Here is a 15,337-nt window from a genome sequence, read left to right on the forward strand (position 1 = left end):
TGAATATAAAATATAATTGAATATATTTTTTTCTATTTTAACATGGCAATCGTTAAATATCCGTAAACTGTTTATAAGTTGTTATTCTGGTAGAAAATATAGTGGCTGCAGTAATGTGCATCATATTCACATAAGATGTAACAGAAATGTTCTTACTGTATGTTATACAGACAATTACTTTTTAGTACCACTCTTCTCGTACCACTGCGTATATCCGCGCGCATATATTTAAACAACTTCCAGTTCTTTTATCTAGGTACTTAGTAGTTTCTTTTTTAGTCTCTTTGTAATTCTAATAGAAACGTACACGTATATGTACACGCTGTTCCATGGAACTGTGACAAATCTTGGAAACTATAATAGGTAAAGAAAGACAATTTCAAAATAAAATAATATAATATAATATTACGTACTCTACTTTTCTCATACTATCATTGCGCATTTATATTCGTGTAATTGCAAACGACAATTATTTCGTATTTCTTGATGTATATTCTTAATTGATGCAATTTTTCTATTCTGCACAAGAAAATTTGAAAATGCTCTTGACAAATGTATTACGTTTAAAAATTTTTTAATTTATAACATACTATCATAAAACACTTGGAAATTAATAATTATTAACAAGATTATTGATAAGATTTTATATACATATATGGAGGGGTAAAAACCATAGTGGTGTAAGTCAAATTTTTAAAAATATTTTCTCGTGTGCATAGATGCAATCTGTACAATATATAAATTGCACCTATGCACACGAGAAAATATTTTTAAAAATTTGACTTACACCACTATGGTTTTTACCCCTCCATATGTATATATAGAACTTAAATATATTGTAAATTTATTAGATACAAAAATGAGATTACGTGATATTTCATAAATAAAAATTTAAGCATATTCCATTTGTTTCGTGCATTTTCGGTTGAAATATCCAACAATAAAAAAGAAACCACGGACATTTCTAAAAAAATTCAAAAATTTTTTTAAAAAGAACCTCTTCACCGATCATCGCCAAATTCAATGCCAACCTTCCTTGAATGATACTCTATCGATTAAAAAAAAAAACAGCCCGATATCTCAATATTTGCGGAAGTTAGAGCAACCACAAACATCAAATCCGCACACACACACACACACACATACGGACATTTTTTTTAATGCGATATTTTGACGTTTTAAAACACTCTGAACATATTAGCATCAAAAACTCAAAAAACAATCTTTTCTTTGGTTTCTTCTACCTCTATTTCATATATAATTCTTTTAAATTTGGTTGACTAGACCCAACTTTATACGCAATCAAAGGTTCATATACGAAATTTACGAAAACAAAGCTTCCTCTATGAGGAAGCAATATACTATATATGATATTGTTGGCTTAGCCAAAATCAATGATTGCCATAATCCGCTTTAAACCATCGAACCATATAGCTGATATTATATAATTCAGAATTTTATTGCACAACTATATACAGGTGGTAAGTGATACTTCAAATTAAAAAAGAAAGAGTGTTATTCAATGTGTTGGTTTTCGATTTGCTGGGTGAAGTAGGCAATTCGTCAAAATTGCTTGGTCAAATACAGAACGTAAAATAACAATGTCTAAACAAATTTCTCTCAAACATTCCACTTGCATCATCTGCCGAGCGTTTCATAACAATTTGGGGAGATGCTGCAAACTAACAATCCTCAAAGGGGTGGTTAGTTAGGTCACACAGTAAAACAAGTAAACAAGTATCGAATGTAAGGGATAAATCATATGGACTTTGAAAACAAAAAAAACTTATAAAAAATATATAACAACGAAAAGAATTATAATCTTGTTTTATAAGGTAAAATACTTTTAAAAAATGTTTGTAATTACATCTAGTAATAAGCTCAAGGCTGTCGAACCACTTCGAACAAACGATGAAAATTTTGAATTGTTTTAAGTATTATTCAAAATCAAAAAATTTTTCCGAAAGTTTTGAATATTTCGAAAATATATTTTTTATGCTTTCTTTTGTAAATGTATGTTTTACAATGTTACATAATTATTATGTCACAATTCAGTTATTACTATTTTATTCTCAACTTATATTCATAAATTACATCTTTGGGAAGTAGAAAAATATGTCGATGCATCCAGACGTAGATATAAGAAGTATCTATTTAAAGAGAATGTTTATAGACACATTGGAAACATATTATATAATATATTTCTTCTAGTATAGTCGTATAGTGTAACGGCAATTTCACGGTCGACGAATCTCGTGTTAACGTCACGAGCCGTACGAATATGTACGCGATTAAAATTCATCGGCACGTCGCGCGTATTCGTCAATCCATGTTGATCGCGGAATAACGATATCGGAAGGAGGACGGAAGCGGCCGCACGCTCTCTGACCACTATTGTGATGTACTGTCCGCCGCAGATATATTGGCATTTGTGTCTTGTCGCATTCGCTGCACCTCACGGTGCACGGCGACCGCTGCAGATGCGTGTAATTCGCGCCGAGATTACTCCCCGATCGTTCTCACGTGCCGATATCTCACGATTCGGAATAATATCCGATCACGGCCGGTCGATCGCCGATATTCGATTTCTCGCTTCGCGATGCAGTAACTTTTTTATTAATTCTGATAGGATTTTTGCGCGACTGAGAATTGAATGTGATTGCACCTGTTATAAAAGCTATTATAACGATCAGGAGACATATCTTTTATACTTCCAATTAAGGAAATTGAATGTAAATAATACATAATAATATCACTAAATTTGTTTTACATATATATTTAATTTATATGTATACTTCTTTTTGTATGTAATTTTCTTTTTTCTCTCCCCTTCTTCCTCTTTTTATGACTTATTTTATGCTTATTTCATGCGCTTCTTATTTCATGATTTTCAATAAGAAGCGCTGTGAATAATTCAAGAAGAATAGTAGAAATCGTTATATGAACGACTCATGAGATTTATTCGCGGACGACCAAAATCTTTCCTTGATTACGGTAGTGAAGTCGTCGTTGGGAGCGACGTCTCGAAATATCTCATGATTGAGTTGCTCCGTACTAGGTGAAATAAACGTAATTGCATCTCTTCGAGGAGACGAGGAAATCGCGATAAGTTGAGATACCGCGTACTTGCATGAAAATTCGCGATGAACGATTAGTAATACGCATTACAAGTTCTAAGTTGTAGCAACTGTATCATTAACTTTTATCTAAGAATTAAAGAGAGATGCCTATAAGTTTACATGCGTGGGCACTTTCTCTCGAATTCATTTGAGATCAATCTTGGAAAAGTTCAATCATTAAGGTAATTCTCGGATCCATTGCCGTTTTTCTCACTTATGCCATGTACCTTCAAGCAAAACATCTCATATAAAAGTTGCTTATATCCTCAATTTATTAAAAAATATAAAAAGGCAGAATAAACGTTTCTCATCACAAAAGTTAAATTCAGCTGAATGAGAAATTACACTTTGTTTGGGATATACTTGTTGAACAATGCTGTTTAAAACTGGATATAAAGCCACTTTTGTTCCGATTTCATTAAGCTAAATTTGTTTTAAAAAATGCTCATTCTAGACAATAATATTTTTCGTTGTAGTTTAAAGTAATCGTTAATCATGCTTCTGTAAAATGTAAAATTAAAAGTTGGTTATGTAAATCTGATGAACGACATAAAGCATAATTATTGATAACTTTAATGGAAAGTATTATAACTGTAAAACTAACTTTCGAAAAAATTATTTATAATTATAAATTATTTCATCCTTTTTTTTATTTTTCTCGAAAGCTTTTGGTTTTACTATTTCCAGCGGAAATGAAATATTAATAGATATAAAATAACATAGTTGCAAGCTGGATACTTTTTTAAATATACTATTCATGAGATATTATTGGAAAATGATGGTATTTGACTGAAATTGATAATATTTAAAAAATACAATTATAATATTTTCTGTTGATGCTGGCGAGATATCTGTTTATTTACGCAATTAAACATATTTTAGCCATTTAGCTTTTTATCTGTATATTTTTATCTGTATTTTTATCTGTATATGCAAAAATGGGATGATCCATAAAGTTTTGAAAAGTCAACTGCGTATAGCTTATTCGATAACATGGAACGCTGCATTTTAAACTTTATTTATTCAAAACTGCTACTTGGTAGGATAACTTATTCTGCATAATATCCTTCGTATGCAAGTTGTTCAAGAATATTATGGCGTTTTATCGACCAAGAATATTGAATTCTAAACTAAAAATATATAATTATGATCGTATATTTTAAAATTCTAGCATCTATATAATTTATATCTTACAAAGTTAAATAAATGATTGGATAAGAATAAATGATTGGAAGTTAAGAATTTGGATAGACTAAATTATTAAAAAATGCTAATAAGCACAACATATAACTTTATATTTTCAATAAATTCCTGTTAATAAAACTGTGTTTAATAATATAAATGATATAGTTTGAATATATATCAGTGTGTTCTTATTATTTGAAGATTTGCAATATTGTAATATCTCATTACATTTTTGCGAATGAAAAATATATAATAATTTATAAACAATTGATGTTTGAAGAAAATTAACGCATGCTATATTTTTTTATTTAATTGTAATTTATTCAAAATGTAAGATTATTTTTGCATCAATAGATTTATGCTCCAGATACCTAGATAAGCCTCAATTTTGAAACCTTGGATCTTGAAGATTCTATATGCCACAACAGATAGATGATATATTCTCGTGCGAAAGATGATCGCCTATATCTCGCCACCGAAGCTCCTTCTTTTAGATTCGTTCAAATTTTGAATGCCACATTGAAAGATAATACGAAGGGTCGACGTAAAGTCTGCGCTTGTTCCGTAAACTAGGAAGAAGAAGCAACAGCAGCAATAGCAACACGATAGTAGTAGAAAATAGCCAGACGAGATTTAGCGATTTATGCTCCCGCCACGCCTGCATTTCGTCTCTTCTATGAGAAGAAATTGCTAGACGCGAGCGAGGCGCGGACGGAGGACGGAGCGTCGGCGTCGGAGAGAAGAAGGGAGAGAGGAAGAAAATCTGGTTCTCGTTCAAACGAAAACAGTCCCGGTGTGTAGAACGGTCACGGCATATATATACGTTACGTATTTGTGGTGCACGCGGACCTTTGGCGTAAATCTCATGTCGGAAAAACTTCCTCACCATCGTCCATTCTCTCTCCTGTCTTCTCTCTTTCGCTCTCGATGTCTCTTTTTCTTTTTTCTCCCTGCCTCTCCTCGTATTCCTGCAACATTCGACTCATTCTATCGTGGTCCATCTACCTATCTATCTCTTACCTCCCACGAGAAATACATTCGCGATTTCTCCGCTCTCTTTTCTCGATTTCGTCTGTCCGGCTTTTAGCTTTTAGTCAGCCATTTCAGTGGTGGTTCTCTCATGTACCGGACGAAAAGAGCCGCGATCGGCCGACAGTTGCGCTCTGCTCGTTACCCCGTCCAAGCTTTTCCCTTTTCTCTAAAGAATCAAGGCACCTAAGACCTGCGGCATCTGGAAGCGGATTCTTTTTCTTTAGTGCCACTTTCTTTAGTGCTAATAATTATTCTATTATTAACTCTTTAGGGCCGGCGTATATATCTACTATAATATTGGTACCGATGTATGATTCGATATTCGATATTCCAATTATTATATTGCATATCAAAAGCTACGTGCAATAAAGCGACCTATTTCTGAAAGATAATCTTTTTTAGCATTTCTATCAAAGAGGTATCGAGTCTTTGTCGGGAATTCACCAAAGAACTTACAATTTACAGAAAGTATACTTAAGGACGGGGCATTTTCTATATTATGTCTGTAAATAGTTTTTTTCTTAATCTCTCTGTTGAATTATTTATTTCCCTTGGATACTTTTACTTCAACTCTTCCAATAACACTTCCTTTTCTGCCTCTCGATGTAGATATCTCAGTCTGTTGTTGCTCTCTTTCTCTCTCCCTCCTTTTTCCTCCTTTTTCTATTTTCTTGCACATTTCTGCTGATTCCCTTTCCTTTTTCACGAATTTATTTTTCTTGTGTTCCCCAAGTCTCTTTCAATCTGAGTTCTCTTCCTTAGAGCATTTTAGAGAAAGAGTTCTTCCAGACGGCTGAAACAATTGACTCGTATATTAACATGTATTATTAAATATTTATAAACTAAAAAAATTGTTTTATTTTATATTTGTGAATAACTTCCAAACAAAAATTTTATTAAATGTAAAATCAAATTTTATCATTCATTCATGTGTCCTTGAAGCTGAAATATTTTATTATATTTAATACAAGGGCCTCATTGAGGTCTTTTAAAACTATCAAAGAAAAATCTATTTTAAGCTGGCAAGAGAGAATCCGCAGATAAATAGCAGTGCGGGGAATTTGTAACCGAATACCACGTGTAAACACACATCACGAAAGCGTACAAAATATCGATTTCGCGGAGGCATTGTCGCAACATGATGGGTATTTGTGAAATTCGACTTGCTGTATGAAGCTCTGGGGAAATTCACGTTCTCACCCCGCGACTGTCTTACAAATGCGCTTTGTAATGTTTGCCCAAGTTTTTAAGCGACCCTTTTGAGAGACAGAGTTACTGAAATATCAAATGCAGCATAAGCTTTTTTTTATTAAATCTCGATTGCTACACGATTCAAAAAATACAAAATCTTTTTACAAAGTATTTATAAACAGATATAGATATAGCAAGTTTCTTTCATATTATTGGCAAATAAAATAACAAAAAAATTTACGTTTTTATTAAGTTCTGCTTTATATAAAGTTATTAATATGACTTTTTTTAAAAGAGAAATTAAAAACTTTTTTCTAAATAGAAAAGCGTAGAAGTCAATGGTAACTATAACTTTGTTTAATAAAAATTGCTCCGAAATTGTGTAATTTTGTTTCAACTTTATTTGACAAATATGACAAATGTTTTATATCAATCTATCATATTGCTGAACTCTTATTTTTTTTGCTGGCGGTCTTTTCACACAAATAAATGTACGATTGCTATTCTGATATTGACTATATTTGGATTATAAATATGTGACACATATTACAATCGTGATCGATTGCAACAATATTTACAATTAAATATTGATACGGATTATTTCTATTTATTATAATATAATAATTTAAGATTAATCTTGTTTAATTGATTTATCATTACATGTATTATAGAGAAAAATATATGAAAATATATAATAATAACAGTAGAATAGAAGAAAACATCAAAAGAATCTTAAATAATTTATAAATAAAATTTCACATAGAGCGCAGCGTAGTTACAGTTAAATCCACCATAATGGATTTAATGCCATAATGCAGCGTGAAACATCATTGTAGATACAAACAGATTAATAATGCTTACCAGATCACAGCAGGAGTCAAACAATGAATACGTTTCCACTGTACCGTTTAAATCACGCTGCATTGTCATCGTTCTTTCTCGACGTATAATTTGGCGTCGCGTGACTACGACGTCTCAATACGACGGTACTTGATTCACTATTATTAACAAGTTGCAATCTGACAGTATGCTTCATACGGTAACATTGTCACTTTGATCATTCGCGAGACAATGCTAAAACTCTGTTGGAGAGATCATACTGTAAAACCGGCTTTTCTCTCCTCACTACGAATTACAGAGAATTATAGCAACTATTCTCTTTCCCCCTTGGAATTATAATATTTAGCCGAATTGGCTCAATGTGAAATAAAATAATTAACATTTTTATCATGATACCAAAGAGATAAGGTCGAAATAAATAACGAACTAGAACTTTGTTGAGATTAAATAAAGACTTGAATGAAATTAATCTGTTCAAGTATTGGCACAGATTGTTAGTAACCTTCGGCGTGAAAGTTTTATAAGATTTAAGTAACATTACCATTAAAGTTATTATGACTTTTGTGCTTTAATATTAATGAAGAGGCATTCTTTTTATTCTTTCGATATTTGATATAATAATAATTGAAATGTTGAGAATATATTTCCTGACAAATAAATGTTTAGCACCTAATGGTGAAAAATCGAATAATTTATCATTTTATGTTTATTAAAATTTATATAAAATGTTTTTTTCTCGTTTATTATTACCATCGATTGTATGTGCGCTTCTTCAAGAGGCCGGCTGCATTTTAATACGCGAGACAGTTCGGTGACATTATTAATCGGGACAAATAACGTTACTTTGAAGTGTCGTTACTTTTTGATCGTCGCGGGAACGATGCCGGAAGCAGACGCGAATCGCGATATACGATGTACGCGAATTTTCCCACTTGATGCGAATTATGCCGCAAGTGTATACATGTACGGAGATGAAGCGCAAAATTATCTCAGGCAGCACTCCGCAATTCTCGTTTCACGTCGGAATTCACTACTTGTACAAAAGCAAGTCTCTCTCTCTAGCAGACGCGAGATGCACTTGTTTGCTAGCTGTCTCAACGGCACTTCGACTCATCCACCGCTGATCTCATTGACTTACAAATTGTTCAATTAAAAACCATCTTTATAAACATCTGCAAAATATGTATTTTTAATAACGCGATTCAACAATTCGCATGCGTACGACACGATCAGTAATTTTTAGAAATTGAGATTACGATAGAAATTGTTGTAAATCACGCATGAAAATAAGATTTCCATTATCATATTTCACGAACATTTTTCAATAAGACCAAATTCCTATAGGTAGTTTTTCTCATTCCTTTTTTTAAGTAAGACTTATTTAAACTGATAAAATTTGTTTTTATTGAGTCAACCATACGCAACATAAATACGCTGTGGATCGCAATTTATATATAGAAGCTTATTATTCAACTTTAAAAAAGACAAAGAATATTAATCTTTCAATTTTCAAACATAATCTTCTGGAAAATGAAACGGATTGCTTGTTTTGTTTATTTATACTTATATTTTTATTTAAACGAGGACGCGTCAGAAATCACGTGAATGAATGAATGAATAAATATATAAATAATAAACCAAAATAAAAATAACGATATGCGTAAACTTAGTTATCGCTTTGTTTGCTTACTCGCTCGTCTATTTACACCTGTATCGATGTATTAAACGTACAGCACATAACTTCCACTGCGATTGCGATAATCCGGACGATGGAACAGTGAACGGTACATTGTCACGCAGGAGCGCATGGCATTGTGTCGTGATCGTTGGGAAACAATGTCGGTGGGAGGCGAGGACCGTGCAGTTTACACTCGAAAGTTTTCGAACTTTGCACAAATTATATCGCGACAGGCCGAATGTGTGAAGATGAAACTCGCGGTCGTTCCCCGCGGTGTTTCGCAATTACAGCAATATCTCACGAAATTTACAACGGAAAATCTCACCGTGTAAACCAGCAAGTAATTAATGAGTATGATTACATCTCTCGCAAGATTATATACGCGCACCGCGAAAGTGTAGTATCTTTCTCGCGCATATCACGATTTAAGAAGTACCTTTAATTTGTTCGGTTTCATAATATAGTCACGCGGCTAGCTAATATTGTTCAACGTGAAACGGGATGTAATTTCAAAGTTGGTACACTTTATAAAAATTGAAAGAAAATAATTTTAGATACCGAATATTTAATTATATTTATTGTAAATCTTTTCTATGTTGTATCAAATACAGATATTCTTTGAAAGTATTATAGAAAAGGAAAAATTTTATATTACATATATATCATATTGCAATTTAAAGTGCTATGAACAAAATGATTCAGGTAACATAGACTTTTAAGAACACAGAGATTAAGCTATAATTAAATTTCATTGAACGCTGTAATTACATCTACTTACAGGCTGTTATAACTCCATCGAGCGAGATTAGAGCGCGTTATGTGCATGTTCATATGTGCGGAATAATCCTGTCACATCCAGTATTCCTACCTTCGATAGTATTTGTCTATACTAACAACGGTACCATAATTTAATACAGCTATCAATATATTATTATAATGAATTATAAGGGAATAATAATAAAACAGTTTACTATTATTAATAATTTTGTAGGGGAGAGTGGGGCTAGGTGACTCTGTGATAAGGTTCTAAAATTAAATTGGAATTGACGATAAATGAATCCATTATTTTGCAAATAGCACGATTTATAGAAAGACAATTTTTTAACTAAAGCAGGACTACCTTAATTCCATTAAAATGCTTTTTTATATAACAGCTATGTATTTATATTAACGTTTTTATTGTCATATATTAAATACTTGAAGAAGAATAGTGTGTAACTTAATAATGAAGTTTTCCTACTTGCTACAAATCAGGCCGTTATCGTATCTTAAGTGCGAACACGCCTACGTCTTCGTTATTGTCTCCTGCAGCGCCTCGCAATTGTTTTCTCGCAAAATTTACGGCAATGCCTCGAATTATATTCCGGTAAACTTTGATATTAAAACACCGAAAACATATGTTGTTTACGTATACAAAGTATTCTATTGCAAGATTATTTTGAATAAAATATTATATGTATGAATATACATATATTCTATTCTAAATAATTAAAAATGAATCAAGAAATCCTCATCCTCCAATTAATCTAAAAAATATATGTATTGTCCTATATGTCGGAAGAGAATCAATGTAAAAATTTATTTATTTCTAAATGATATTAAATAAACTGAAAAAGTAGGTATAGATTGAGAACAGTTATCGCGCGATTCTCTGTCTATCGTCTTGGTCGTGTTACGATACTGCTTGCCAGTAGATGAGAATAGATGAAGCGGGAATACGTGGCAAGCAAGGAGAGCAGAAAGAAAAAAGGGGAGAGTAGAGAGAAGAAAAGATCTAGAGAGAAACGAACGGAAGAAATATAAAGGATCCTAGAAGGTACGTGAGACTCAACCAGCGTCTCGGAATACCCAACTGCGGGCTGCAGTGCATCGAATAGCCGTTTGCGTCGAATAGCCCCGCTGCGTTTCAATTTCTTTACATGCATTGTTGTATACATGCACGAGTTGCGACACTGTTCACGTTATTCGGGATATTACTGTGGCCGGCCGCTTGCGGCGGTCTCGCTTGCAACTTTTTTAATTGTCTTACGCTGCACCAAGCGGATTTTCCGATATATATATTTTTTTTCGACGTCTGTACACGTTTGCGAATGCGGCTTACAATGAACAACGACTCGAAACGATGTCATTACAGTTCAATGACGAGCATTCATACCGCGAAACACATAGCAAGCAGAAACTATCCTTTATCAGACAATTGCAAAATTCTCATTGTAATATGTCCTTTGAAGTAAATGATTCTAATATAATATAATATAATTTTTTGTATAAGCATGTATTGTTAAATCTATCTTTGAAGTTACTTTATCATCTCATTAATAACAAAATATTTTACATAATAATATATTTTCCTATCAAATAAATATAATAAGATTAATTAATTAATTCTCAATTATTAATTTATAAAGAATTATTTCTATAAGAGTAATCCTGAAATAGATTTTAAACTCTTTTGACGATTAAATATGCAACATTTTATTTATTTCGATTCTATAAAAAGAGAAATTAGACGGTAGACAAAATGAAGGAATCTAAAACAACACGCATATTTTTCGCTTGTCCTACTCGCTTTCCAATCGTCTATTGAGTCAGTTTATTGTACCACAAATTCGCTCTAGATACGAACGTTCGTAAAACCTGTAGGTCGCGAACAAACTCAATCACGGTGCCGCAATACGGTGAGAGACAAGTACGAACGACGAATACGAGATTTCAAGCTTTTTGTATCGATACGACGACGTTAATAATTCTATTACTCTGTTGCTATTACTCTATCTCCTGTAGGTCGAAAACAATCGTACTTCCCGAATCGTTACGTAACTTGGATTTATTTACAGAATTGAGTAAGAACGGAGCGCATCGCTGTAATATTTCGACATTTGTCACGGACATAGATGATATCCAAAATATATATAGTGCACAACGAGTATGGTAAACATAAATTGATACATCAATCAAAGAGAGAGATATATTATTACATTTGCGGTAAATCACAATATCGATATTTTCACTCTGAATGGAGAATTTGTTGTATAAACTAAAATCAATATTGAACATGCATGAAAATAATATTAAACAAGAGATATATATTGTACCTGTGGCAACAACAAATGAAGAGAGTGTCAATCTCGGATACTGTGGTCCTGTGAGTAATTAGAGCGTGACTGCGTCATTATATTACAAATCTGATTAGCTTGTTACATTGTTAATTTTATTATTAAATGTTTGTATCTTTAAAGGAGTGTTGAAATTAACAAGTATCTATACTTATAAATTGACTTTTGCAAGTATATGTATATTTGATTGACACTAAATTTTTCATTACGTAGCTCACACGTAACAATTATAAGAAATATCAATGGAAAGTATTAAAATCGCTAATCAATCGTCGTAATCATCGCATAGCCATTTGATAAAGCATGTAGGTCACGCTCATAATTGATTCGATATAATTATTTTATTATCACGTCGACTGTCGTTTCAGCAAACGGTTAAAAGTCTGGCTGATACAGCCAGACAAATTATATTGTATTTCGATTATCCATTAACATATATGTTAAAAAGATACGCGCGCGGTACAATTACGATTTGAATTAGTTATTAAATTGCACATATCTTGAAACTATATTATTGTAGAGTGGTACTACGCGACTTCCCACTTACATATACACATACACATAATGCATATCCACGGATGCATAAATGTAAATGAATATTTCAATAGAAAGCTATGTTGCATAAGAAAAATCAATTTCCTGATAGGAAGTTTCGAGCCGCTCCTCGCGTCTCACGTTTCCGGGAAATAGCGTGACTGACATTAAATCCCCTTTTTTCACAGTTGCGATACTCTTCATGTCCAGAGTGATTCACTTATCTTGACGACCTCAAATTACATTTGAACTACCTCTTGTATGAAAAAACGTTTTGTGCTTTTATAAAAAAGTTGCATGCTTTTATACATTCTATATCCGTATAATATCTATGCAAAAATGTTGTAATTCTGAATTTCTTGTTTGTGTTTTAGGATGGGGCGTACATAAAGAAAGACGATACGGATGGTTTGGGACTTTGTCCTTACGATCCACGACACAACAGCACAGCAGTTTTCGCCGGTAAGTTTCTTCTTTTACAGTAATTAGAATATGTTCAATTGTATAAGCTATGCGAAATCAACTAAATCGATGAGCTTAAAAACCACATGAATTAATATTTTTTCAAACTTTGAAGAATTTTATTTTCTTCAAACAAACTCCAAAAAATAAAATTCTGACTGTAAGTTGTAACATACAGAAGTTTAGTCCCTAAAATATCGTTTCTTTCGGAGGAATTTAAGTGATATTCCAAGGAATAAACTTTCTCGTGGATGAAAGCAATCTCGGCGATCAATGTGATAGTAGTATTATTGAAACATTTTTGCGTGAAGTCCGTGCCACTCTGTGCAGTTTCAAAAACCGTCCGTCCGCGCAAAACATTTATCGAGAACATTTTTATTACATTTTGAAACATATGCTCTACACTACATACCAGATTTGACGGGCGACGCGTGGCTTTGACGATGGTAAGTGCCACTTGAGAGATTCGACCGCTCTACAACGAGTGGAGTAGCTTGTGAGAACGAGGAGCTCGACGCGAATATCACGAGTCCTTGTACATTCCGCACAGAGGCGATTGAGATACACGCATGATTTGCGTGTCCCATCCATAGCGAATGTGATAAATATGCGTGAATCATTATGACAGACAACACACACACTCTCTCTCTCTCTCTCTCTCTCTCTCTCTCTCTCTCTCTCTCTCTCTCTTAAAAACTATTCCCTCTTTTATTATCACGTACGGAGGAATTCAAGTACGGGAAGTACTCAATTACTCATATATGGCGCGATTTCGTACATATGTCTGTTTCCATATGTCTGTATATATACTTTGCAGAATTTATTATTTCTTTACGATCAGTTTTTCTCTATCATTATTATAATTCAGTATTATTTTATATCGAAGAAAATAATTATATTTTCATTTGTATTTGTTGACAAGGTTATGCTGTGAAGAAAAAGTTTCTTTATTTTTTAAATAATATTTTATGCAATTTTTAACATTTCTGATTCTCCTCACAATCTTCTTAACCAATGATATGGTTCTAAAAATCTGAACAACTCTTTTAAAAATATATATTATATATCTTGAAGCTGAGGTTCTGTTTATATTCAATAGATTTAGTCTTTTGCTTGTTTTAAATATCTTTATTTGTTTCTCTTAAAGTTTCTCTAGAAACTCTTTATCCTGCAGTGAACTTATTTTTAATGTATTTGCTATTTTTAGCATGGGAGGGGAGATCAGTTCATGAAAACCATGTGCTCTAGTTACGCAGTATGTACACTGCCCCAGTTAAGGGTTAAAGATGAATGGACTTTACACGCGTTAAAGAATCGTTAAAGAAATGAACTGGCTCTGGAATTAGTCAGAGATGTCTCACTGTCAGATTAGTGCGAAATCTGTTACTATTATCTATTGCACCCATTAATTTCAACTTTATTATCCTAGAAATATAGACGATTTTAAATAGCAAACAGTAGTGGAAGATATTTTACACTACGTCACGTCACAGGCCATATATTATATAGCATTTTATTATTTATTACAGATTACTTTTATTATATAAACATATAACACACCTTACATATATGTCAATATTTTTTAAATAAAATTTAATTCAGAATTTATTCAGAAATTTGTCATAATAGAATTATAGTAAAGCTTCATATAAAATTTCTTTATATTTCTATACTATTGTATCAGTATTACACGTATAGGTATATATAGTAAGAAAAATATATTGATGTACAAAAATGAAAAATACAAATTGTGTTATAATTACTTGTATGACACATAAATAATTCAACTCGCAAATAACAACACAGTTCATCAATATTGAAATATTGATATAATGCTGTTTGAGGATGTAAAAGTCCCATATAATTCGATGTAGAAATGTATCTTGTGCATTTGCTCGAGAAATTTTTTACGTGACGTGTAACGTACAGTTTCATACATTGAACGTTATAATTTGCTGATTACGAGGCACGTGCGCGCGTCGTATGTTCGCCAAAGTGCAACGGTAAATCAATACTCTGGCAAAGCAAACGATGCCTTGCTTCAATGAAGTCGTTTTACAAACATGTTTGATATTTCTACGTGTAGAAATGGCGTGTCCATCAGGGCGCATGACCCCAAACTGTAAGAGATGCTATCTGTACATTTGATCTTCGATAGAATAATGGAGATTACAAAAAGA

The 15,337-nt window shown here is 32.5% G+C and overlaps 1 protein-coding gene and 1 long non-coding RNA gene across 4 annotated transcripts in view; one reads left to right on the forward strand and one right to left on the reverse strand.

Annotated features, from left to right (window-relative positions):
* LOC139771786 (semaphorin-1A) overlaps positions 1-15,337 on the forward strand; it is a 209,215-nt gene that overhangs the window by 178,858 nt on the left and 15,020 nt on the right. For both annotated transcript variants that reach the window (XM_071704825.1, XM_071704824.1), the window contains exon 6: positions 13,070-13,157. In XM_071704825.1, the coding sequence (XP_071560926.1) occupies positions 13,070-13,157 (88 nt within the window). The remainder of the gene's footprint in view (positions 1-13,069; positions 13,158-15,337) is intronic.
* LOC139771796 (uncharacterized) lies at positions 4,624-13,816 on the reverse strand. 2 transcript variants are annotated; one of them, XR_011717986.1, is made up of 4 exons: positions 13,570-13,816; positions 8,118-8,539; positions 7,389-7,609; positions 4,624-6,129 (listed from the first exon to the last, which is right to left on the reverse strand). It is a non-coding gene; the product is annotated as an uncharacterized lncRNA (long non-coding RNA). The 2 variants fall into 2 exon arrangements; XR_011717987.1 differs by lacking the exon at positions 8,118-8,539.

The sequence above is a fragment of the Temnothorax nylanderi genome, unplaced genomic scaffold (assembly GCF_030848795.1).
Source record: "Temnothorax nylanderi isolate EJ_2023f unplaced genomic scaffold, tnyl_v1.0 TNYL_tig0044_pilon, whole genome shotgun sequence".
Taxonomy (NCBI): domain Eukaryota; kingdom Metazoa; phylum Arthropoda; class Insecta; order Hymenoptera; family Formicidae; genus Temnothorax; species Temnothorax nylanderi.